General features: G+C 47.5%; 1 protein-coding gene across 2 annotated transcripts; it reads right to left on the bottom strand.

Moving 5' to 3' along the window:
- Positions 1-5190: 5190 nt before the first annotated feature.
- Positions 5191-22659, bottom strand: cabp7a (calcium binding protein 7a). 2 transcript variants are annotated; one of them, XM_076989841.1, is made up of 6 exons: positions 22470-22659; positions 21989-22330; positions 7853-7996; positions 7235-7347; positions 6381-6531; positions 5191-5694 (listed from the first exon to the last, which is right to left on the bottom strand). In XM_076989841.1, exons 2-6 carry the CDS (start codon positions 22095-22097, stop codon positions 5564-5566), a joined length of 648 nt encoding a protein of 215 aa, XP_076845956.1. In that variant the 5' UTR covers positions 22098-22330; positions 22470-22659; the 3' UTR covers positions 5191-5563. The 2 variants fall into 2 exon arrangements, with proteins under 2 accessions (XP_076845956.1, XP_076845955.1); XM_076989840.1 differs by having other exon boundaries at positions 21989-22659.
- Positions 22660-23298: the final 639 nt, after the last annotated feature.

Below are 23298 nucleotides of genomic sequence, written 5' to 3'. Positions count from 1 at the left end.
TATGGATGATAATAATGAGTTTAGGCATTCTGTGGTATATAATACACAAGCTGCAATAATAAAAAAATAGTAATGCTGCAGTAATTATATAATAACTGTGCATTTCCATTTACAGCTCATGTACAGCTTAACCTTAGTAAATACATATTGATATTAATATCAGTGGTGTCATTTAGGGTTTGCTTGACTTTAAAGTTCATATTTCTTGGGCTTCTGAGTGGTATGGTTGAGAGGATTTTGCTGTACCACTGAGAGACAGAGCCCTGATGATACCTCAGCTATCTGTGGCTGGGAGTCTGAGAGACCAAAATTAGCTGTGTGGGAGGTGTAGCATATATTCACTTCCCTGTCAATTACAGCAACACCGACCAATTACGGGTGTCGGTGAGTTCCTGAATCAGAAGGAGGCGGGTAGAGCCAACCTGTGAGTTACACCGCACCCCCATGTTGCAGGAGCCTCTCATCAAATAGACGTGGTGATTGGCTGCAGTGGGAGTGAGCCTGTGGCTGACCCCGCCTCTCTGACCTGCAGCTGTGGAGTGGGGGGGAGAGTGACCCGAAGGACGAGCTTGACTCTGACTGAAATAGGAGCGTATGAAAAAAGGTTGTGCCTCTTGATGCTGCTACTTATAATATCAATAAAAATACAATAAATAAAATATTACAACTTTTCTCGATTTTCACACACATACTTGAGTGTATGACCTGTTGGCTACAGGAAACAGTAAAGATATAGATTATCTGGGCCCGTGTTCTCCAGAACGCTAGTGTTGAGATCATGTTAAATGAGTGTTTCATGATCCTGAGTTATGATGCTTTAGGTAAACTCAGCCATGTGCAGTAAGATAAAGTGTGTCGATGCTAAGTGGTGACATATGGCTTCCTGTTCTCACTGTTGAAGTGCTGTCATCAGTGAAGATCTATTCTCTACAAATACCAAGCTCACGCTGACTGCGTCTTACGCACTTACCTCCAGCAATCGGTTGCTCTGTTAGAGACAGACAGAGAGACAGAAAGACAGAGAGAGAAACAGAGAGACCAGCAGAGTAAATCAGGCAGACAGCACCGGTAGTATGAAAACCAAGTCCCCATTTCCCAAAAGCATTGTAGTGTTAAGATCGTCTTAAATGAGAGAGAGCATTGAGTTTCATAGTCACTCTACCATTTAACAATGCTCTTTGAGTTACAGTGCTTCAGGGACACTGAGCCCTCGTGTGTGGGCGCAGAACGCAGCAGAAATGGTGGATGGAAGAGGACACACCCACTTCCTGTGGTCCACATGTCCCATGTGAGACATTACAAGGAGTAAGAACATTTATGTATTTGGTTTGTTTATGGTAGGCTGAGCTTTATCTCCACAGAAGACACCAGCTAGTGTTGGTAGTGAATCTTCTGCCCGTGTTGTAAGGGTGGATGTTCATTAAATATTTTAATATCCTTTTTAATAGATATCCTGTGAGATATATATATATATATATGAATATACTTTTGCATGTGAGAGTAATAATGTTAGTGTATCATGGTGTTGGGTCTTTTTATTCTTGAGAGATGCAATACTACAGGAAGACACTCAGTAAGCACACATCACCGCTTGAGCCCAAGTGTGCTTACCATGTTATTTTGACCCAAGCTCAGAATCAGAGCATGTCAAGGTGCATCGATAGCTAAATTTATCCATATGATCGAGCACAATAATCAAAAATCTTAAAAAAATATATCATACTAAATGAAGGTAAACAAATGTCTAATCAGAATTTCATAAAAATGTTGTTTGCGTAAACCATTGTTAACAAAGCAATAAGGCAAATAAAAAATAATAAAACAATAAAATTCAACACAGTTTGATTCTCAAAGTATTAAAACATTTAAAAACCAAACACTGGTGTAGACAAACAGTGTTGCTGTAAATCCCACATAACTCAGACTTTTATTCTGCCTCTCCAGCCTGTTTTATATATTGCCTATATCGACTGACCAAAATAATATCAAAGACATATATTGCCTATAAACATAAACTTTTATATATTAAACACATATATTTAATATATGCATTTATCTACAATAAATATGAATTCAGTGACGGTGTGAAACCTTTAAACCTGTGTACAGTAGTTTTAAAGTGCTATTAAAAAAGGAAAAAAAACTACTGGTCTTAGTCATCAATGTGAAAAGATAAAAATCTTCTTTGCACCTTGAAATCTCAAACAGCTCGTTGGACCAGACACAACTGTCCACACCACCACCATCATCACCACCATCACCACCACCATCATCACCACCATCATCACCACCATCATCACCACCACCACCATCACCACCATCATCACCATCACCACCATCACCACCACCATCACCACCACCATCATCACCACCATCACCACCACCATCACCACCACCATCATCACCACCATCACCACCACCATCACCACCACCATCATCACCACCACCACCATCATCACCACCATCACCACCACCATCACCACCACCATCATCACCACCACCACCATCACCACCACCATCATCACCACCACCATCACCACCACCATCATCACCACCACCACCACCATCATCACCACCATCATCACCATCATCACCACCACCACCATCACCACCACCATCACCACCACCATCACCACCATCACCACCACCATCACCACCACCATCACCACCATCACCACCACCATCATCACCACCATCACCATCACCATCATCACCACCACCACCACCATCACCACTACCACCACCACCAACACCACCACCATCATCACCACCATCACCACCACCATCACCACCACCATCATCACCACCATCACCACCACCACCATCACCACCACCATCATCATCACCACCATCACCACCACCATCACCACCACCATCACCACCACCATCATCACCACCACCACCACCACCACCATCATCACCACCATCACCACCACCATCACCACCACCATCATCACCACCATCACCACCATCACAACCACCACCACCACCATCACCACCACCACCACCACCCACACCACCACCACCACCATCACCACCACCACCACCACCACCACCATCACCATCAACACCACCACCACCACCATCACCACCACCATCACCACCACCACCACCAACACCACCATCACCATCACCACCACCATCACCACCATCACCAACACCACCATCACAACCACCATCACGTGAACATACTATCACGTACTGACTGAGCTAACACAAAAACAGACATAGAAACACTTCTGTCCCATTAGCCTAGCTCACTGGAGACCATTTGAAGGCAGTGCTCATGTCTGTTAGAGGAGTAGGGTCTATTTACTGCATATTTCAAATAAGCCAGGACTTCAAAACCTTTTAGTGTGTTTAACAATGAGAAGCTAGCTGCCAGTAGATACCAGCAAACTGAACCGCAGCCAGAGGGTAGACGCTAATCGAAACATCCCTCTGGACACTGACATCATGCACAACAGTAAGACAGAGGTACAGCTGTCACAGTTCAACAACCAGAAACACATTTTGTTTGGAATTCTGATGTTTAACACTGAGGTGGTTGTTTCTGCAGGTGTGGTTCTCACAACCTCTCAGAACAAATACACCCATCGTGGGCCACAGGATGACATGTTCTGTATATACAGATAAAATGTTATCACAGTGTGACCCCCAAAAATAATTACAAAAATGTAATGAGAAACCTAAGATTTCCTGTACATACGTACATGGTTTTGGTTCAGTGGGAGTTCATCCATATGAAAATAAATTATACTGTAATATGTAATAAATATATTCCTAAATGAATGGAATATGTCATAATATTTTAATATATTACATTCATGTAAAAAAAGAATAATACATGTGGTATTAGTGGTACTAAAGTAATTTCCTGAAATCACAGTACACTCTTGCCATGGTTTTAAGATACAGTCAGCCAGCATACTTTCATACATCATCACTGACACAGACAGAGCAAACATGAGTGTTGGTGTGTGTGGGTAACATCTGCAGAGCAAACGTGAGTGTTGGTATCTACAAGAAACAACTACAGCACATTTGGTCTGACCATTTGAATTAAACTTTAAAATGCATAGAATCTTCCCGATGTAACTCCAGTACTGTTGATGTACGTCTCTGCAGAACCACACTATTTATTCTTCTTTTTCCAGAAACTGGGAAGTTGCAGTTGACCCCTTGATTTGTGTGTGTGTGTGTGTGTGTGTGTGTGTGTGTGTGCATGAGTGATACAGAGAAAGAGCCGCTGTTGTTATGTTTGTTTGTTTAAGGATGTACACACTCCTAAAAGCAGCAGGTATCCTGTGTCTCCCGTGTCTCCCGGGTCTCCCATGTCCTCAGGTCTGAGGTATTGCTGGACATCTTCCCGTCCTGAGTTCAGTCACACGGTTCCTCTCTCCTCCACCCTTACGTTTGATTGATATTGTAGAGAAACACTCAGTTCCAGACCAAGTTCCCCCCTGCACACAACAGATTACAGACATGGCCTTGGCAAACTAGGACCAGTGGTTAACAGACACACATCGCCACACTGCAGAACGACTGACATCACACAAAATCCACATCTTGACGGGTCAACACGTTTCCCAGTCCTGAAGAAAAAGATGGGAGAGGAAATGGCCCAGAAGTCTTTGCTTTATTCTCAACATGTTCATGGGGACATTACTTCAGGGCTGCTACGCCCCCCTGTGGCAGTGTGGAGTATTACTATGATCTGTTCAGTGCAACAGGTCAGAACCCAACGGCAATCAATAAACAAACACGAGACACACAATACACAATAAGAGCATTCCCAAAACGGCCCTTCATGTCATGCAGATGGATAGACACACTGTACACGCGACACACTCTCGGTTTCCAAATGTCATCCTTCTGTCCCTGACACTGCCCTGCACGCTGTCGGGTCGCACGCCGTCGGGTCGCACGCCGTCGGGTCGCACGCCGTCGGGTCGCACGGGGCTCTCTGAGCCACCGGTCAGACAGATGTGGACGAAGAGCTGAACTCTATGTGTGCTAGAAGACTACATTAACCATGCACCACACCATGCATTGGAGGATGGGGTCTCCGGGGGCCAGGGGCCCGTGCAGTGCCAGGGGCCTCGTGCCTGGGGCCTCGTGCCTGGGGCCTCGTGCCTGGGGCCCGTGCAGTGCCAGGGGCCTCGTGCCTGGGGCCTCGTGCCAGGGGCCTCGTGCCTGGGGCCTCGTGCCTGGGGCCTCGTGCCTGGGGCCGTGGAGGACACGGCAGCCCCACGGAGGGAGTGGACACACAGATTTGGTGGTTTCAGAAGTCACATGCTCAGATCACCACGAGAATGTAATGAGGTCGCTTGTTTCTTTTCTACTTTCTTCTCATAAATGTGATTCGTTTGTTCAAGTTTCGTTCCTCCTGGGCTGATCACAGCTGCCGTGTTGTTTAGTGGGTCTCTCATCTCTCACTTATTGTGAATGTTTGTGCCTGTTTTTTTGTTTGTTTGTTTTGTTGTTTGTTTTGCCACTGTTGCTTGGAGTCATCGATCAGTGCTGTGCTAAAAGATCTCTGGTGTCTGATTGGACGATGCTGCTATTTCATGCCACTGCGGAGCACCTGATTGGCTGCAATAAGCATGACACTGATGATGAAGGCAATGGCAAAGGCGCATATCAGACTCTTCCTCACGCAGGTCTGCTTGACTTGCTGGGTTGGACTGGATGCTGCAGAGAGAGAGAGAGAGAGGTAGAGAGGGAGAGAGAGAGAGAGAGAGAGGGAAGAGAGAGAGAGAGAGAGGGAAGAGAGAGAGAAAGGTAGAGGGCAGAGAGAGAGAGAGAGAGAGAGAGAGGGAAGAGAGAGAGAAAGGTAGAGGGCAGAGAGAGAGAGAGAGAGAGAGAGGGAGAGAGGGAAGAGAGAGAGAAAAGTAGAGGGCAGAGAGAGAGAGAGAGAGAAAGAGGGAGAGAGGGAAGAGAGAGAGAAAGGTAGAGGGCAGAGAGAGAGAGAGAGAGAAAGAGGGAGAGAGGGAAGAGAGAGAGAAAGGTAGAGGGCAGAGAGAGAGAGGGAGAGGGGGACAGAGAGAGAGAGGGAGAGGGGGACAGAGAGAGAGAGGGAGAGGGGGACAGAGAGAAGGAAAGAGGGTGAGAGCGAGTGAGAGAAGGAGAGTAAGAAAGAGAGAGAGAGTTTAAAGACGGGGAGTGTTTAAGGTATAAACACATTTCCTCCCAATGTGTTTAAGAACTGGACTCTGATCCGCGACCTTCTGACCTCAGTGTGGACTACACACACCTGGGCTGAGAGGCTTTTGTTTTTCTGCTAGGGTTTTCAATATCACACTCACTGCCAAGAAGTCAGTTTGACCTCACAATTAAACCTGCTCTCATTTCCAGGTTCATTCATCGTGCGTTCTTACAGTCAATGTCCACTTGACAGTCCTCAGGGTTTTCGATGTGGTTTTCCTCCGTCATGATGATGTTCTCGATGTCCTTCATGGACAGGTGGTCACAGAAGGTGTCGTAGAGCAGACGCTTCAGTTCCTCGACCGTCAGCTTTTGCATATCACACTACAACAAACAACCTTCAATTACCACCATTCTATATGGGAATATATTAAAATATCACACAGATAAATAATAAATAATAAAGTCTTGTTCAGAGAGTATCCTCAGAGACGCCTTTGAAGCTATATATCACACACACACACACACACACACATCACAAAGAGACCTGTGAACCAACAATTTCAGAGGAGACAGTTTACAGAGGAGTCGAGTGTTGATGTTGAAGGACACCTCAGCATGGAGATGTGCTGCTTGAACTCTGAATAAAATCCCTCCTGTTTAGATGGTCACATGGTTCCTGTATCAGCCATCGTAGACGTGATGGGAGCCACAAATCACACACACAAATCTGTACAGTTGAGCTTTTAAAAACTATTTTGGTTGCAATTTGCAAAGCAGCTCTTTATTTTACTGGTAAATTACCAGTGGGAGGTGGTTGTGAGTGGGAGGATCAGGTTCCTAATGTGCTCTGTGTGTGTGTGTGTGTGTGTGTGTGTGTGTGTGTGTGTGTGTATGTGTGCGTGCGTGCGTGCGTGCGTGCGTGCGTGTGTGTGTGCGCGTGTGTGTGTCTGTGTGTGTGCGTGCGTGTGTGTGTGTGTGTGTGCATGCGTGCGCGTGCGTGCGTGTGTGTGTGTGTGTCAGGAACAGTGAAGACTGTGCCTGTTGTCAGTTCTAATAAGAGAGGAGCAATAATAATAATAATCACCTTCCAGAATACAGAGTCAAAATCTGTTCCATTGAACTTGTCAGGCATCCCGGCAGCAGAGAGTTTGGGCCCCAAGAGTGTTACAAACTCCTCAAAGTCCACCTGGCCATCTCCTGAGAGAGAGAGGGAGGGAGAGAGAGAGAGAGAGAGAGAGAGAGAGAGAGGGAGGGAGAGAGAGGGAGGGAGAGAGAGAGAGAGAGAGAGAGAGAGAGAGAGAGAGAGAGAGAGAGAGAGAGAGAGAGAATGAGTATTCAAGCTGTGCTGGTATGCATGGCGTTCATATTAAGGTTCTATTTGAGGCCAGTATTGAGCTGCTACACACAGAGTGGATATTAAAGGTTTAATCAATGGTTTACTTACTTACATACTGTTGGGTTTAATCATTTGCATGATGCACAAGAAGTATGTGGACACACACACATACACACACACACACACACACACGCACATGCACACACGCACACAACACACACACATGCACACACACACACACACACCTCACTGGCCCACCATGGTGCACACGGCACAAAATAAATGGTGCTTTGGGGCAGGATACATGGGGGCGGGGTCTGTGAGTGGTGGGCGTGGAGGTGTGAGGGCCAATCAGCTTCTCCTCACCATCCATGTCCAGTCTCTGGATGATGACCTCGAGTTCTACCTCGTTGGGCATGTAGCCCAGAGAGCGCATGGCCATACCTAGCTCCTGCTTAGAGATGAAACCATTACCATCACGGTCAAACACCTTAAACGCCTCACGGATCTCTGAGGGGGAGAGAGCACACACACACACACACACACACACATTCATCCATAATCACATATACACACACACCCATAATCACACACACACACACATCCATAATCACACACACCCACATCCATAATCATACACCCACGCACACACCCACACACACACACACATCCATGATCATACACACACACACACACATGCATCCATAATCACACACACACACACACACACACACACACACACACACATCCATAACCATACACCCACACACACACACCCACACACACATCCATAATCACACACACACACACACACACACACACACACACACACACACACACACACACACACACACACACACACACACACACAAACACAAACACAGACACACATATCCACACAAGGACACACATGCGCTTAATCAAAAATATATACGTTGTTTATTATCACGTCTGTGGCTGAAATGAAGACATATAAAAAAATAATCATATTGTTTTCATCTCACTAATCCCAAACAGCCCCTCCCCCACACAAACGCATCAAGACAAAAAGCCCCTCCCCCACACAAACGCATCAGGACAAACAGCCCCTCCCCCACACAAACACATCAGGACAAATAGCCCCTCCCCCACACAAATGCATCAGGACAAACAGCCCCTCCCCCACACAAACGCATCAGGACAAACAGCCCCTCCCCCACACAAACGCATCAGGACAAATAGCCCCTCCCCCACACAAATGCATCAGGACAAACAGCCCCTCCCCCACACAAACGCGTCAGGACAAATAGCCCCTCCCCCACACAAACACATCAGGACAAACAGCCCCTCCCCCACACAAATGCATCAGGACAAACAGCCCCTCCCCCACACAAACACATCAGGACAAACAGCCCCTCCCCCACACAAACGCATCAAGACAAAAAGCCCCTCCCCCACACAAACGCATCAGGACAAACAGCCCCTCCCCCACACAAACACATCAGGACAAATAGCCCCTCCCCCACACAAATGCATCAGGACAAACAGCCCCTCCCCCACACAAACGCATCAGGACAAACAGCCCCTCCCCCACACAAACGCATCAGGACAAATAGCCCCTCCCCCACACAAATGCATCAGGACAAACAGCCCCTCCCCCACACAAACGCATCAGGACAAACAGCCCCTCCCCCACACAAACGCATCAGGACAAACAGCCCCTCCCCCACACAAACGCATCAGGACAAATAGCCCCTCCCCCACACAAATGCATCAGGACAAACAGCCCCTCCCCCACACAAACACATCAGGACAAACAGCCCCTCCCCCACACAAACGCATCAGGACAAATAGCCCCTCCCCCACACAAATGCATCAGGACAAACAGCCCCTCCCCCACACAAACGCATCAGGACAAACAGCCCCTCCCCCAAACAAACGCATCAGGACAAACAGCCCCTGCCCCACACAAACGCATCAGGACAAACAGCCCCTCCCCCACACAAACGCATCACGACAAAAAGCCCCTCCCCCACACAAACCCATCAGGACAAATAGCCCCTCCCCCACACAAACGCATCAGGACAAATAGCCCCTCCCCCACACAAACGCATCAGGACAAACAGCCCCTCCCCCACACAAACGCATCATGACAAACTGCCCCTCCCCCAAACAAACGCATCATGACAAAAAGCCCCTCCCCCACACAAACGCGTCAGGACAAACAGCCCCTCCCCCACACAAACGCGTCAGGACAAACAGCCCCTCCCCCACACAAACGCATCATGACAAACAGCCCCTCCCCCACACAAATGCATCATGACAAACAGCCCCTCCCCCACACAAACGCATCAGGACAAACAGCCCCTCCCCCACACAAACGTATCAGGACAAACAGCCCCTCCCCCACACAAACGTATCAGGACAAACAGCCCCTCCCCCACACAAACACATCAGGACAAACAGCCCCTCCCCCACACAAACGCATCAGGACAAACAGCCCCTCCCCCACACAAACGCATCAGGACAAATAGCCCCTCCCCCACACAAACGCATCATGACAAACAGCCCCTCCCCCAAACAAACACATCATGACAAAAAGCCCCTCCCCCACACAAACGCATCAGGACAAACAGCCCCTCCTCCACACAAACGCATCAGGACAAACAGCCACTCCCCCACACAAACCCATCAGGACAAACAGCCCCTCCCCCACACAAACGCATCAGGACAACCAGCCCCTCCCCCACACAAACACATTAGGACAAATAGCCCCTCCCACACACAAACGCATCAGGACAAACAGCCCCTCCCCCACACAAACACATCAGGACAAACAGCCCCTCCCCCACACAAACGCGTCAGGACAAATAGCCCCTCCCCCACACAAACGCATCAGGACAAACAGCCCCTCCCCCACACAAACGCATCAGGACAAACAGCCCCTCCCCCACACAAACGCATCAGGACAAACAGCCCCTCCCCCACACAAACGCGTCAGGACAAACAGCCCCTCCCCCACACAAACGCATCAGGACAAACAGCCCCTCCCCCACACAAACGCATCAGGACAAACAGCCCCTCCCCCACACAAACGCATCAGGACAAACAGCCCCTCCCCCACACAAACGCATCATGACAAATAGCCCCTCCCCCACACAAACGTATCAGGACAAACAGCCCCTCCCCCAAACAAACGCATCAGGACAAACAGCTGCATTAAAGGCAAAACTGTAGGGGTGGGATTTCCATGACAACCGTAGCACTTTGTTTAAAAGCTCCCCGAGCCGCGGGCCTCTTGGGCAGCTGAAACTCATTTATATTCATTACAGATCATCATTCAGTCATATGAAATTTTCCAGTTGTCAAGTCATAATGTCAAAATCATAATTGTGAAATATGTGGCATTCGTAAAGAGGAAGGCAACCCTAGATGCCTTTAATATATTGACTTGCATATTGAGTATAGTGAGTGCCCAAATACCCCCACCCCCAAATACCCCCACCCCCAGATACCCCCACCCCCAAATACCCCCACCCCCAAATACCCCCACCCCCAGATACCCCCACCCCCAAATACCCCCACCCCCAAATACCCCCACCCCCAGATACCCCCACCCCCAAATACCCCCACCCCCAGATACCCCCACCCCCAGATACCCCCACCCCCAGATACCCCCACCTCCCATACCGGCTGGACGTGACCGAACGGATGGAGCTGTTGTAGCTCTATAACACATGTAAGGTGGGTGTAGCCACAAGTAACCAAATGACCAAATGTCCTGGACAGCCATGAAACAGTAGGAGCTGTTGGAGGAAGGGTGTAGCATCCTGACATGAACTAGCCTGAGCTTTTCACAGCATTTATCAACACAATCTACAATGATCTAAGATGACACGTTGGGATCAGAATCTCAAGTTTTCTGACTTTTATGCATCAATCGTCTACACCAAGGTGGTGTTCTGAAGGACTACACCACCCAACGATCACCTTGCTACATCGGGTTTGGATGTCACATGTGGTGAACTGGACCGGCACCGTGTACAACTCACTGTTTTCCGCAGCGTGTCAAAGGCTCATTGGGACGTGATTATGCTCCATGACTTTGAAAAGTGACTGCAAAAAAACACCAGGATTGTTTCAGTATTCAGGTGTGAAACAAAAATATGCGACTTTATCATGGGTGACAACTGAGGAGTTTGGGCTCAGTTACTGATACGTTTTCTTGAAGGTAAAATTGTTCAACTAGAATGTAAACAGAGAGAATTCACAGCTATCTCACTTTCTTTGTTGTTTTGCTATTTCGCACTCACTTTATCTCTCCCTTTCCCTCTTTCTTTCTCCTCTCTCTCTCTCTCTCTCTCTCTCTCTCTCTCCTCTACTGTTGTGTCTCATTCATAGTGTTCCTGTGCAACAGCGTTCATATTTCCACCGTGCTACTGATTCAGACAGCAGACATTACCCCACACACACACACACACACACACACACACACACACACACACACACACACACACAGGCATACCTGCACTCCTGTACCCAAACGCATTGTAACTTTCACCTGTACACACACACAAACACACACAAGAACACATCCAGATACAGACAACACCACAAACTGATGATAACTGTTGTATGTAAGACATTTCTCAACATGATTAGTCCATTGAAACATAATGAAGTCATGTTTATTCATTACACCCCAAGTTCTGCTCAAATGAATTAGACATCTCGTCTCATAAAAGGCCAAAGTACCAATACAATAAATGACGGTGGGAGCAGACGGACAGGGTTAGTCTTCACACTAAACCATCTCTCATTTGCATCTCATTGCGAGCGGCTCATCCCGAGTTAACCTGCGAAGCAACGACAGTCGTTGTGTACGTTGGTCTCCGTCTTCTCCTCCACTCCGTTCCACTGAGATAAGGACACACACAGAACCAGCGTTGAGTCACTTGTGGCCCAACACGGTGCCTCACACCAATCATCTGTGTGCAGGCTGTTCTCCTACTGGGAGACATCAAGACCATCACGATGACACACCCCCTGATGTCTTCATCTGGACTGACATCTATACATCTGTTTAATAATGTCCCCACTTCCTCCTCTGTAGGCTTTTGTTAATGGGTTGTTCTAGTAATATGGTATATCAATGGTGTTTTGCTAACTGTAAGAAGCATGATGTTACATTACAATGGTTTGAAAACAGCTATCTGGCAGTTGCAGTGACTTCAAAGTGAGTCACATCAGTCATGAAAGTGAGTCACATCAGTCATGTGATCAGAGGTCTACGTTTGAAATCACAGAGACCTTTCAATGAGACACATCTCCACTAACGAGACAAGCCCCCTCTAATCTGTCTGTTTGTACTGATGGCTTGGCCTTTGCCTGGTTTAGCTGCCTTCAGATGTCCTGTGGGCTTGGTCAAACACACCCCCCCCCCCCCACCCAGGTGCCTCGGAGACCCGCGGACTCTGTTTGATGTGGGAGGAGGCACTTCAAAGCCGTGGCGGTCTTCTCCACACCCACAGAGATGATACAGAGAGACAGACATGAAAGTGGCTAGGGTTACAGAGTGTGTCCACGCAGGGCTAAAGAGCTTCCATGGTCTTCTCAACCCCTGCAAACATCTCTCTCTCACACACACACACACACACACACACACACACACACACACACACACACACACACACACAATATTTAAACTGAAACAGGTTGCTGGGATGACTTCTTTTTACCCATCATGCAACTGTAAGGTCGCCTCTCTGAGATGACGAGAAACAACCTCTCTCCGGGGGCTCACGTCAGCCTGAAGGCCTATTCTTAAAAAACCTCCGATTGAAATTGTCAACTGAGACAGAGAAAGAGATGCATCATCAGATAAGTTAAGTGGCGTTGAACAGAGCCAGTGCGCACACACACACACACACACACACACACACACACACACACACACACACACACACACATATACACACACACACACACACACACTCCCATGGTGTGGCTAGCATCATACTTCATATCCAGCGTAATTTCTAATGACTCCACCGTCCTACACGAGCTCTAATAGGCCTGATTTAACGCACACGCTGCATCTCTCAACAACGGTACATCTCTTTATCACCAGAAGATTCACACACACACACACACACACACACACACACACACACACACACACACACACACCCACATACACACACACACACGCCCATACTCTTTATATAATGCTCTTAAAAATCAATGGTTTCCAAAATACCATTAACCCCCCTTGAGTGTGTGTGTGTGTGTGTGTGTGTGTGTGTGTGTGTGTGTGTGTGTGTGTGTGTGTGTGTGTGTGTGTGTGTGTGTGTGTGTGTATGTGTGTGTGTGTGTGTGTGTGTGTGTGTATGTGTGTGTGTTTCCAGCACTATTTTTAACCATCTGCAGCAGGCCTAATCCATCTTGTCTACCCCAGCATCCACCATTTCTGAATATTGCCATAAATGTTCTTTAACAAGACTCTGGAGTATATTCACATGCCTGTTATGGGCGTGACCAGAGACTGCTGGTTCACAGAGATCCTCCTATCAGGTCTGTTGGTGCCTCTGAGGGGGGCAAATAGCATATAGACTCTGGGACAAAGCAAGGGCACAGGGCCTGGTAGAGGGGTCTGTGTGTGTGTGTGTGTGTGTGTGTGTGTGTGTGTGTGTGTGTGTGTGTGTGTGTGTATGTGTGGAGGGGTGTAGGGGTGTGTGTGTGTGTGTGTGTGTGTATGTGTGGAGGGGTGTGTGGTGGGGTGAGTGTGTGAAGGGGTGTGTGGTGGGATGAGTGTGTGGAGGGGTGTGTGTGTGTTTGTGGAGGGGTGTGTGGTGGAGTGAGTGTGTGGAGGGGTGTGTGTGTGTGGAAGGGTGGGTGAAGGTGTGTGGGTGGAGGTGTGTGGTGGGGTGGGTAGAGGTGTGTGGGTAGAGGAGTGTGGGTGGAGGAGTATGGGTGCGGGTGGAGGAGTGTGGGTGGAGGTGTGTGGGTGGAGGAGTGCAGTTGGAGGAGTGTGGGTAGAGGTGTGTGGGTGGAGGAGTATGGGTGGAGGAGTGGAGGAGTGCGGGTGCGGGTGTGTGGGTGGAGGTGTGTGGGTGGAGGTGTGTGGGTGGAGGAGTGTGGGTGGAGGTGTGTGGGTGGAGGAGTGGAGGTGTGTGGGTGGAGGAGTGTGGGTGGAGGAGCGTGGGTGGTGGTGTGTGGGTGGAGGAGTGTGGGTGGAGGTGTGTGGGTGGAGGAGTGGAGGTGTGTGGGTGGAGGAGCGTGGGTGGTGGTGTGTGGGTGGAGGAGTGTGGGTGGAGGAGTGGAGGTGTGTGGGTGGAGGTGTGTGGGTGGAGGAGTGGAGGTGTGTGGGTGGAGGTGTGTGGGTGGAGGTGTGTGGGTGGAGGAGTGTGGGTGGAGGAGTGTGGGTGGAGGAGCGTGGGTGGTGGTGTGTGGGTGGAGGTGTGTGGGTGGAGGAGTGTGGGTGGAGGTGTGTGGGTGGAGGAGTGTGGGTGGTGGTGTGTGGGTGGAGGTGTGTGGGTGGAGGAGTGTGGGTGGAGGTGTGTGGGTGGAGGAGTGTGGGTGGAGGAGCGTGGGTGGAGGTGTGTGGGTGGAGGTGTGTGGGTGGAGGAGTGGAGGTGTGTGGGTGGAGGTGTGTGGGTGGAGGTGTGTGGGTGGAGGAGTGGAGGTGTGTGGGTGGAGGTGTGTGGGTGGAGGAGTGGAGGTGTGTGGGTGGAGGGGTGGAGGTGTGTGGGTGGAGGAGTGTGGGTGGAGGAGTGTGGGTGGAGGAGTGTGGGTGGTGGTGTGTGGGTGGAGGTGTGTGGGTGGTGGTGTGTGGGTGGAGGAGTGTGGGTGGAGGTGTGTGGGTGGAGGAGTGGAGGTGTGTGGGTGGAGGAGTGGAGGTGTGTGGGTGGAGGAGTGTGGGTGGAGGAGTGTGGGTGGAGGAGCGTGGGTGGTGGTGTGTGGGTGGAGGTGTGTGGGTGGTGGTGTGTGGGTGGAGGAGTGTGGGTGGAGGAGTGTGGGTGGAGGTGTGTGGGTGGAGGACCGTGGGTGGAGGATTGCGGCTGCTGTACTGATCCAGGACACTGGGCTACAACCCCAACAAGAAGCAACAGGAACAGTGACCCTGGGACAGAGAAGCTCCTCCCTCTGGTTCCATGTGAGGAGGTGGCTCCTCCCCTCAGAAAACAGCTGTTTGATTCACTCTGTTACTCAGTTTGATTCAGCACCTGAGCCGAGTAACTGCTCTAGAACACACCCTGCTTCTTCAAAAGCACCTGAGCATGTTGTAAAACCAGAACAAGCATCACCTTGAACATGAGCAAAGACCAGAGTGCTCTGGGAATCCCAGCCTGCAGCGTTTCATGTGGCACACACACATTTGCTGAAGCCAGGAAGTTGTACACACTCCTTGTATGTAATACGCTCCCGCAGCCAAACAAGACTGTTTGTGTTGTGTAGGGCGTGGACTCAGTCGTGGCTGCTGGATCTGGGACTCTGGAGCGATGAATAAAGCAAGTCCCCCTTTGTTGGGAGACACTCTGGTAATTATAGGGGGACAGAAGTCTGACTGGGTGTGAAGAACTACCGCCTGTCAAACGTCCACAAAGACGGACTGAACCTCTGCAGACACACTGTTGTAGTTGGCAGAGAGAAAGAGAGAGAGAGAGAGAGAGAGAGAGAGAGAGAGAGAGAGAGAGAGAGAGAGAGAAAGACTGTCAGAGAGAGGGAAATGCAGTAAGGGAAAGAGGAAGAGAGAGAGTAAGGAGTAAGAGTGAATTGGAGAGAGAGTGAGAGCGAGAGAGGGAGAGAAGGAGAGAAAGGGAGGGAGAGGGAGACAGACAGAGATGGATAGAGAGAGACAGTGGGAGAGAGAAAGACAGAGAGATGGAGACAGAGAACTATGAATATGGTGGTTTAAAAAATGTGCCATATTTTGTCAATTGTGATTGAGATGAGAAGTAAAATCATTACAGAACTTTATTTCTGCCTTCATCTCATGACTCAGCATTTTGTACGCTGCTCAATCACCGTCTAATTTGTACCTTTGAGATAAAATGTATTAGTACCTGTGTCTTTTACCCAGCCCCACCTCCACCCACCTCCACCCATGTGTGATTTCATGGTGGAGCTCCCATTCCTCCACGATGCCCTGTGAGCGTGCTCAGTCCATCCTTGCTGCCTTGACGGTGTCTTACACAGCAGATGACCTGGAAAATCTCTCCATCAGTTCAGTTCATGAGCCATTCATGACGTCCCGAGTCCCAATATGCATGACACAGCCTATCACAGCACATATTGCTCTATTATGGAGAATATTGCATACAATATAACCACAGATATACACTCGTAAACCATATATGCATGTACACTCTCTCTCTCCCTCTTTCCCTTACTACCTTTCCCTCTCTCTGACAGTCTCTGACAGTCTCTCTCTCTCTCTCTCTCTCTCTCTATGCCTAAAGCCAAAAATCAGAGCTCTATGGAGACAGTTTAAAGTTCACTGTCTTCACTTAAATGTCATATCTTGTTTTTAACACATAGTGCGAGATATTTGATTAATGACACGGGTCACTCGTGTTTTGGCTTGGAATGAAAACAGATACATGGTCAAAGAGCAAATGACTTGTTTATACACCACACACACACACACACACGCACACACACACACACACACACACACACACACACACACACACACTGCAGTTCCCATGTTCCTGTCCTCATCCAACACTCTGGATCCAGCTAACGACGTCTTGAACACCAGTACTGTGTGTTGGTGGTGAACTGCAGGGTTCTTCTGGATTGGAGCTGCTCATTCCCGCCTCATTGTCTTGAAACCCATCAAAACACCTGCACTGAGATGCAAACATCTTTCTGTTCCCACTGGAGTAGGTGTCAGTAATTGAAAAGCTTCCTCTGTGCACGAGTGTGTGTGCGTGAGTGTGTGTGTGTGTGTCTCTCTCCTTTTCACTAGCTACAACATATCTAACCTCACAGGATGAAACACATCCAAAGGGCTCTTAGTCTGTTAGTTTACTACTGAATTATTAAATACAAAAAATTATGACAAAAATTCCACCTGCTTTTAGGGGAATGTTGCAATACTGCAGTTCAGTGTGTACAGAGTGTAAAATCTAATCAGTTCAGTGTGGTGAAAACACATCAGATTCTTCCTGTGTTTATTGATATCAAGAGATTAAACATGTTTGAGGGACATTTATCTGAAATTTGGGGAACATTAATCTTTTTCATCCTGAATAAGAAAAAACCGACAGACACACATGGCTAGCATAAAACTGGACATTAAAAGGTTTTATCGACCTCCTCACAAGACGATTAAACACAGACGGAGCAGTTGGGCCACTCTGGGGGACCTGTTCACACAAATGTCAGACGATGCGCTAGTGGACCGCTAACCTGCGCCTGTTCTCAAAGGCACCGTGCGCGTGCCACAGTGAGCAGCAGTTGCTGTGGTTTAATTGGTCACCAGTCATCTAAATATGCACGAGCGAACATCACTTTCTACTGCAGTAATAACACTTGTCAAAGTGTTTTCCTATTTAAGAAGCAGGAGCAGTGACTCAATGTTACTCTTGTATTTAGCATCTTGCTATGTAGGCTAGTTTTAATTACTTGGTTTTCCACCAAGTAATGAAACATTTCTGTAAGTCAGTATGACGTTAAATGCTGCAAATCAAAATGAAAGTGTTTGCATATTGTGCTGTAGTATAGTATGGTATATTGCATAATGTATTCTAGAAAAGTGTAGTTTTTTGTCAAGGCTATGTAGACATCTTGCGGATTGAACAGGACTAATTCAATACCTCTCTGTATACAGTGTATTACTGACACAGCTTTTTGAAAGTGCCTAAGAGGTAATAAGATGACCCACAAATGTTTTGTCTCCTCTGGCTATGCTTTTGAAACCTGAGACTTTTAAAATCCTCAAATCCTCCCAGCACGTGGATCAGATGTACGGACGACCAGGCTGTGAACAGATGGGCGTCTCTCTCGCCTCTCTTTCCTTCTCTATTACGAGGTACGGACGGGGGTTGCACGGGCGCATCTGACAGCAGCAGACGGCGTCTGCAGTGTAGCGAATGCTCGTGCGTCTCGCCTCTGTGTGGCCCAGCGCGCGCTTCACTGCACACTTTCTCTGTGTCAACGATCTCTGCCTACCGCACGCTGCACGCTGAGTTCACGCGCTGGTATAATGCAAAGTCACGACCTAGCAGCATGTCTTCTTCCGAATATACCAGCTGGGCAACATTTACACAGATAAAAAAAACACAAAACAATGTGTGTGAGAGGAGCCTCGTCGTAAAGCATGTAACATTCAAATAGTCCAACTACTATTATTGATAGATTAGTGATAGGTAGCCTAAATACCTGGACTATACATTTTCAACCAAACATTAGTGTATTTATCTGTTGGCCTCCTGCTAGAATCACTCATCAGATGATTCTTACCGGCTTAACTGTCACCGTACACACCAGAAATTTGTTAAAAGTGTGTTTCTGGAATGGGTTCATGTAGCTTGTCTGAGATTAATTGAGTTTTATGAATAATTGATTTATTGAGTATAATATCAGATTGTGCTTTTAAATATTTAATTGACCTCATTAAGATTTGGATGATCCATCAAAAAGATCCATTAAAAAAGAAAGATTTAAAAGTCAAAATTGCTTTCTCTTCAGAAGCCCTGAAAAACTCAAAACTGCTATTGACATAATGCACATGACAATATTTTATCTTACATGGTCTCTCAGTAGACAACATACTGCCCCACAATGCACTGCACCACACAAGGTTTCCAGCGTCTAACCCTTCAGTGCAACCGTGACTGAAAGTTGCGTTCCATGTTTGATGGAAGTGGCTGAAACGGTCATCTGTGCTCCTCCAGCATCTGCTGGATTCCAGGGAGTTAGCAGCACCCCAGATGCAGGACAGAGGGGTGGAGTGGGTCCAGACACACGGCTGCACGGCTGCATCGCACACGGCTGCATCCACCACGGCTGCATCAGCCTCCGCGGAGAGCCCAGAATGGGCTCAGCGTCAGAACCTCGCCACGTGGCGGTGCTGGGAAACCTCACTGACCACATCACAGATGCAGGCGGCATCTGGAAGATCCCTGAGCCTAGCGAACACTGCTCTGGTGTTACTGCTGAACGACGCAGTGCAAATGACTGGAACCGAATGTCTGGAAAGGGTGTGACAGCACAAACAGGGAGTAAACAAAGCGTGCAATCGGGTGAGGAGTCTTGTGAGTTTGTACCAGCTCCAAGCCAAATAAATTCCAACATAAATGTCTGCGAGTAATGTTTATTCAGAACATCCTGACAGCTTCATCTTAAGAACCAACCAGAACTTCCTCCAGTTTTAATCACATTTGATCTGCACAAATTCATATTCTCTACACGAACTATTTTAACTAAAATCCTATATTTTTAGTTATGGCTAACCAGCCAGTGGCCAGCAGCCCATCACCTCTTCATTTCCCCTGCCTGGCACCCTGGGGTGAGGGGGGCACGTACCCTCCAGTGCACCATTATTTCTCTGTTATTTTGCAGCCTTTGGCTTCCCTCTTTTAGTCCCCACTGGTTCAAAATATATGCAGACCCCCCAGGGCAAAGCTAACATCAAGCATATAGAAAGCTAACATAAAGCCAATATAAAGCTGAATTAAAGCTAACACAAAGCCAACATAAAGATAAATGTAGTAAATAGCTTCAGCATTGTAAACTCTGGACAGGTCATTCTGTTGTCTGGCTCTAGACTGGATCTGCTGAATAATAACATGCCTCATGTTCTGTGATTCAAAGAACAAAATCAGCTTCATTAAAACATATATTTTTTAAAAACATGTCCACATACTGAAGACTCTACAGGGCAGTAAAAAACATATCAAGCTTGTGTCAGAGTATTTTACCACTGCTGTTCATCTTTTCATTTCAAATTAAAATAATCTGGTCTTGTGTGTGTGTGTGTGTGTGTGTGTGTTTTTCCTGCCATGTGTTTACTATTTGCCTTGCAGATCTGTGGCCAGACTCCAGCTGTGTGGAGCAGAACCCTGGTGCAGGTGTTGAAGGCCTCCGTTAGGCAGACGGAGTGACGTCTGCATGCTGTCCACTGCAGTCGCCTGTCATCTCACACGCTGCTGCATGTGTGTGTGCGTGGCTGTCTGCTCACATCACCGCTCACATTAATGTGCACACAGGCTGTTTAAAACCACATTCGCGGGCAAATGGGATTTTCAGAATAGATATTGAACAGGTATGTACGGATCACGCTGCAACTCAGATGAATGCGGTGAGTGTGTTCATGTGAGCCATTTAACTGGAGCTCTTCAGATACGGCGCTGGACAGACCTCCCCTTCAAATCTCTAATCTGAGTTCAGGCTGAAACTCATCACAGAGCCCATTCTGTTTAGAGCAAATGAGAAATTCAGTCAAGAATGAAATGATGTGTATCAAAAGTTTTGCTTTAAGACATCTTACCCTGAGTCAATAATTGGTGAAATAATTGCTTTAACCTGGAAATAATCAATATACTACATTTGAAAACTGGCAATGAAATTTAATTGAGCAGTTGTGTATGTGGACAAGGCGATTAACAGGCTTTGATCTGGGTTTGTCACTATATGAGTTGGATAATGAACTCAACTAGGGGAAAAATAGTAATTTTGTATTGTAATGATGTGAGTGCAGCTGTTACCAGTTGGTCGTGTGTTTAGATGAAAACCCTAAATGTGTCTCTGAGACAATGTTTAGAGCTCCAATAGATTATTAAGACTTTGTGTGGTATTGTGTAGTATAACACAAGCTGAAAGTAGTTACAAGAACTACACAACACAGGACTGTTCCCTGAACCTGTAACCAAAGACTTAATCAAGCAGGAATATACTCTGAACTGTGCCAACCTATAACAACACACCTCTCAAATACAGATACGATGTGACGGTGTGCCATTTATTCGTTTATTCAGATGTTTTCTTTCTGTTTTTGTGATCTGTAATATTGGTACATGAAGTCATATAATTCACGATGAATAAACCTTATTTTTGCCTATGTAAAAAACGCTTAAAATCCCACCCGATATCCATAAAACGCTCAAGTTTAGCAGGTAATGTCGAGTGCGGGTCGGTGTGGCGCTGTCCGTGGTCCTGAAGCCCGTGTGTTAAACATACAAAATGATTAACGGCAGTAACAAAGAAAATATATGTGCGTGGAAGTTTATAAAGCCTGTACCATATTTTCCATCTTGGCAATTAAAATATTAACCCAGCATATGTTCATTCATAAGGGAGAAAGGTGAGCCTTACCCAGTATATTAACAGGTGCCCTATATACAAACCGAGGAACTCGATTGACTATGCAACGAATGCAACTTAGTATCCATAATTTGCTGCCAAAATGTAATTAATGAGGTGATTGGTTGAGTGATTAACCAAAGCAGTATATCCATATCAGGCTAAATCAGAACATAGGACGAGCCATCTGGAGAACAAGACTCCATGACTCACCCTCTACCTCGTCTTCAGGTAGGTTGACCGGTGTCTGGTACGAGAGGATGTCTGGGATGGTACAGATCCCCCGGTACATCAACGTGGACGTCACGGGATGCATAGGCATTTCTACGGTTTGTAGCCGGTGGCACCGGTGTCCCGATCTTCATATATGGTTTAAAGTCCAGACATCAACTTTCCTCTACTTTTCAGAGCGATTGTGCGCGTTCGCGTCCGCCGGTGAACTGCAGTCACTCTAAAGCAGATGCGTGAAAAAGCGGCTCTCATCCGAGGAAAAAAACGGAGCGAATATCGCTAGGAGCTCCGGTGGTACTCCCTAGGTGCGCACGATAGCGCAGCCTGTTTGAAGACACATAATGTTGGAAATCAATTACCTCGACGCCATCAAGACACGCACGGACGTCCGTGACTTGCCACTTTAAAGTAATTTCATGAGATATCAATCTAAAACCAAGTTTAGCTCTCGACGTCTACGTACCAGCGACCGAGGTCAGTTTGTCATCAATTGCGTCTTCGCACTTGTGAGATGACCAAGGTGGCGAATTAAGGCAGCACCGTCGGCGCGAATTAGTAGTAATCGATCATTTCCTACTTTATTTGACATAAAAAGCAACCACGCGGTTCATCACTGCGACGAAGTGCGTGTAGGCGCAGGCACGAAACCGTCGGGGTGCGGGTGCATTATTCCGGTTCCGTAGCGCCAAAGCGCGCCGTCAGAGTGCCTCGCTGCATTATCCGTTTGACCTCCTTTTTTCTTTATAAGTCTTTTGGAAGACTTTTTAGAAAACGTAAACGAGCTAACGAGGTCTCTCTTGTAAATGAGAAGCCAAGTCTCAATGGGACTACCTGTATAAATAAAGATCTAATAAATAATAAAGCTAAACTTGTTGGATAGCTACACTTGTCGGAAAGCAAATGCCCAAATTTGAAGTCTTTACATTTATTAGAATAAACCCACGTCTGTAAATTCATAATAACAATTATGAATTACCGAAGCCCCTTTTTTCAAATTAAAACGAGAACCCAGGGTCGGAAATGAAGACGTGGATAACGGCTGACAAACTTTCGCGTTTGGCTATAAGAATAAATATATTTAATATGGGTAATACAGTGATCACATTTCTGAAGTGCTCGAGATAAACCGCATCTCCAGGCTACTGTCCGCGTGTCCCCCGCCCACCGCAGAAGAGCCCGACTGCGCTCCGCAGGTGACACGCGCGTCTGAGCGCCTGCAGTCCACTCGGTTGTGGTCATTCTCATTCCTCGCAGCTCGCGCTCAGAGCTCGCGTCTTGGTCCACGGACTCGA

Source organism: Brachyhypopomus gauderio, unplaced genomic scaffold (genome assembly GCF_052324685.1).
Source record: "Brachyhypopomus gauderio isolate BG-103 unplaced genomic scaffold, BGAUD_0.2 sc71, whole genome shotgun sequence".
In the NCBI taxonomy this organism is placed as follows: domain Eukaryota; kingdom Metazoa; phylum Chordata; class Actinopteri; order Gymnotiformes; family Hypopomidae; genus Brachyhypopomus; species Brachyhypopomus gauderio.
The sequence above is the reverse complement of the archived record's forward strand: the minus strand, read 5'-3'. Positions and strand labels throughout refer to the sequence as shown.

What these genes read in the sequence shown, in the direction of transcription:
- cabp7a (XM_076989840.1), bottom strand. Translation starts at nt 22,097, where the DNA reads ATGCCTATGCATCCCGTGACGTCCACGTTGATGTACCGGGGGATCTGT. An exon ending in CCAGAGACTGGACATGGATG is followed by an intron (nt 7,348 to 7,852) that starts GTGAGGAGAAGC and finishes TCTCTCTCTCAG; the next exon opens with GAGATGGCCAGGTGGACTTT. An exon ending in CTGTCAAGTGGACATTGACT is followed by an intron (nt 5,695 to 6,380) that starts GTAAGAACGCAC and finishes CTCTCTCTGCAG; the next exon opens with CATCCAGTCCAACCCAGCAA.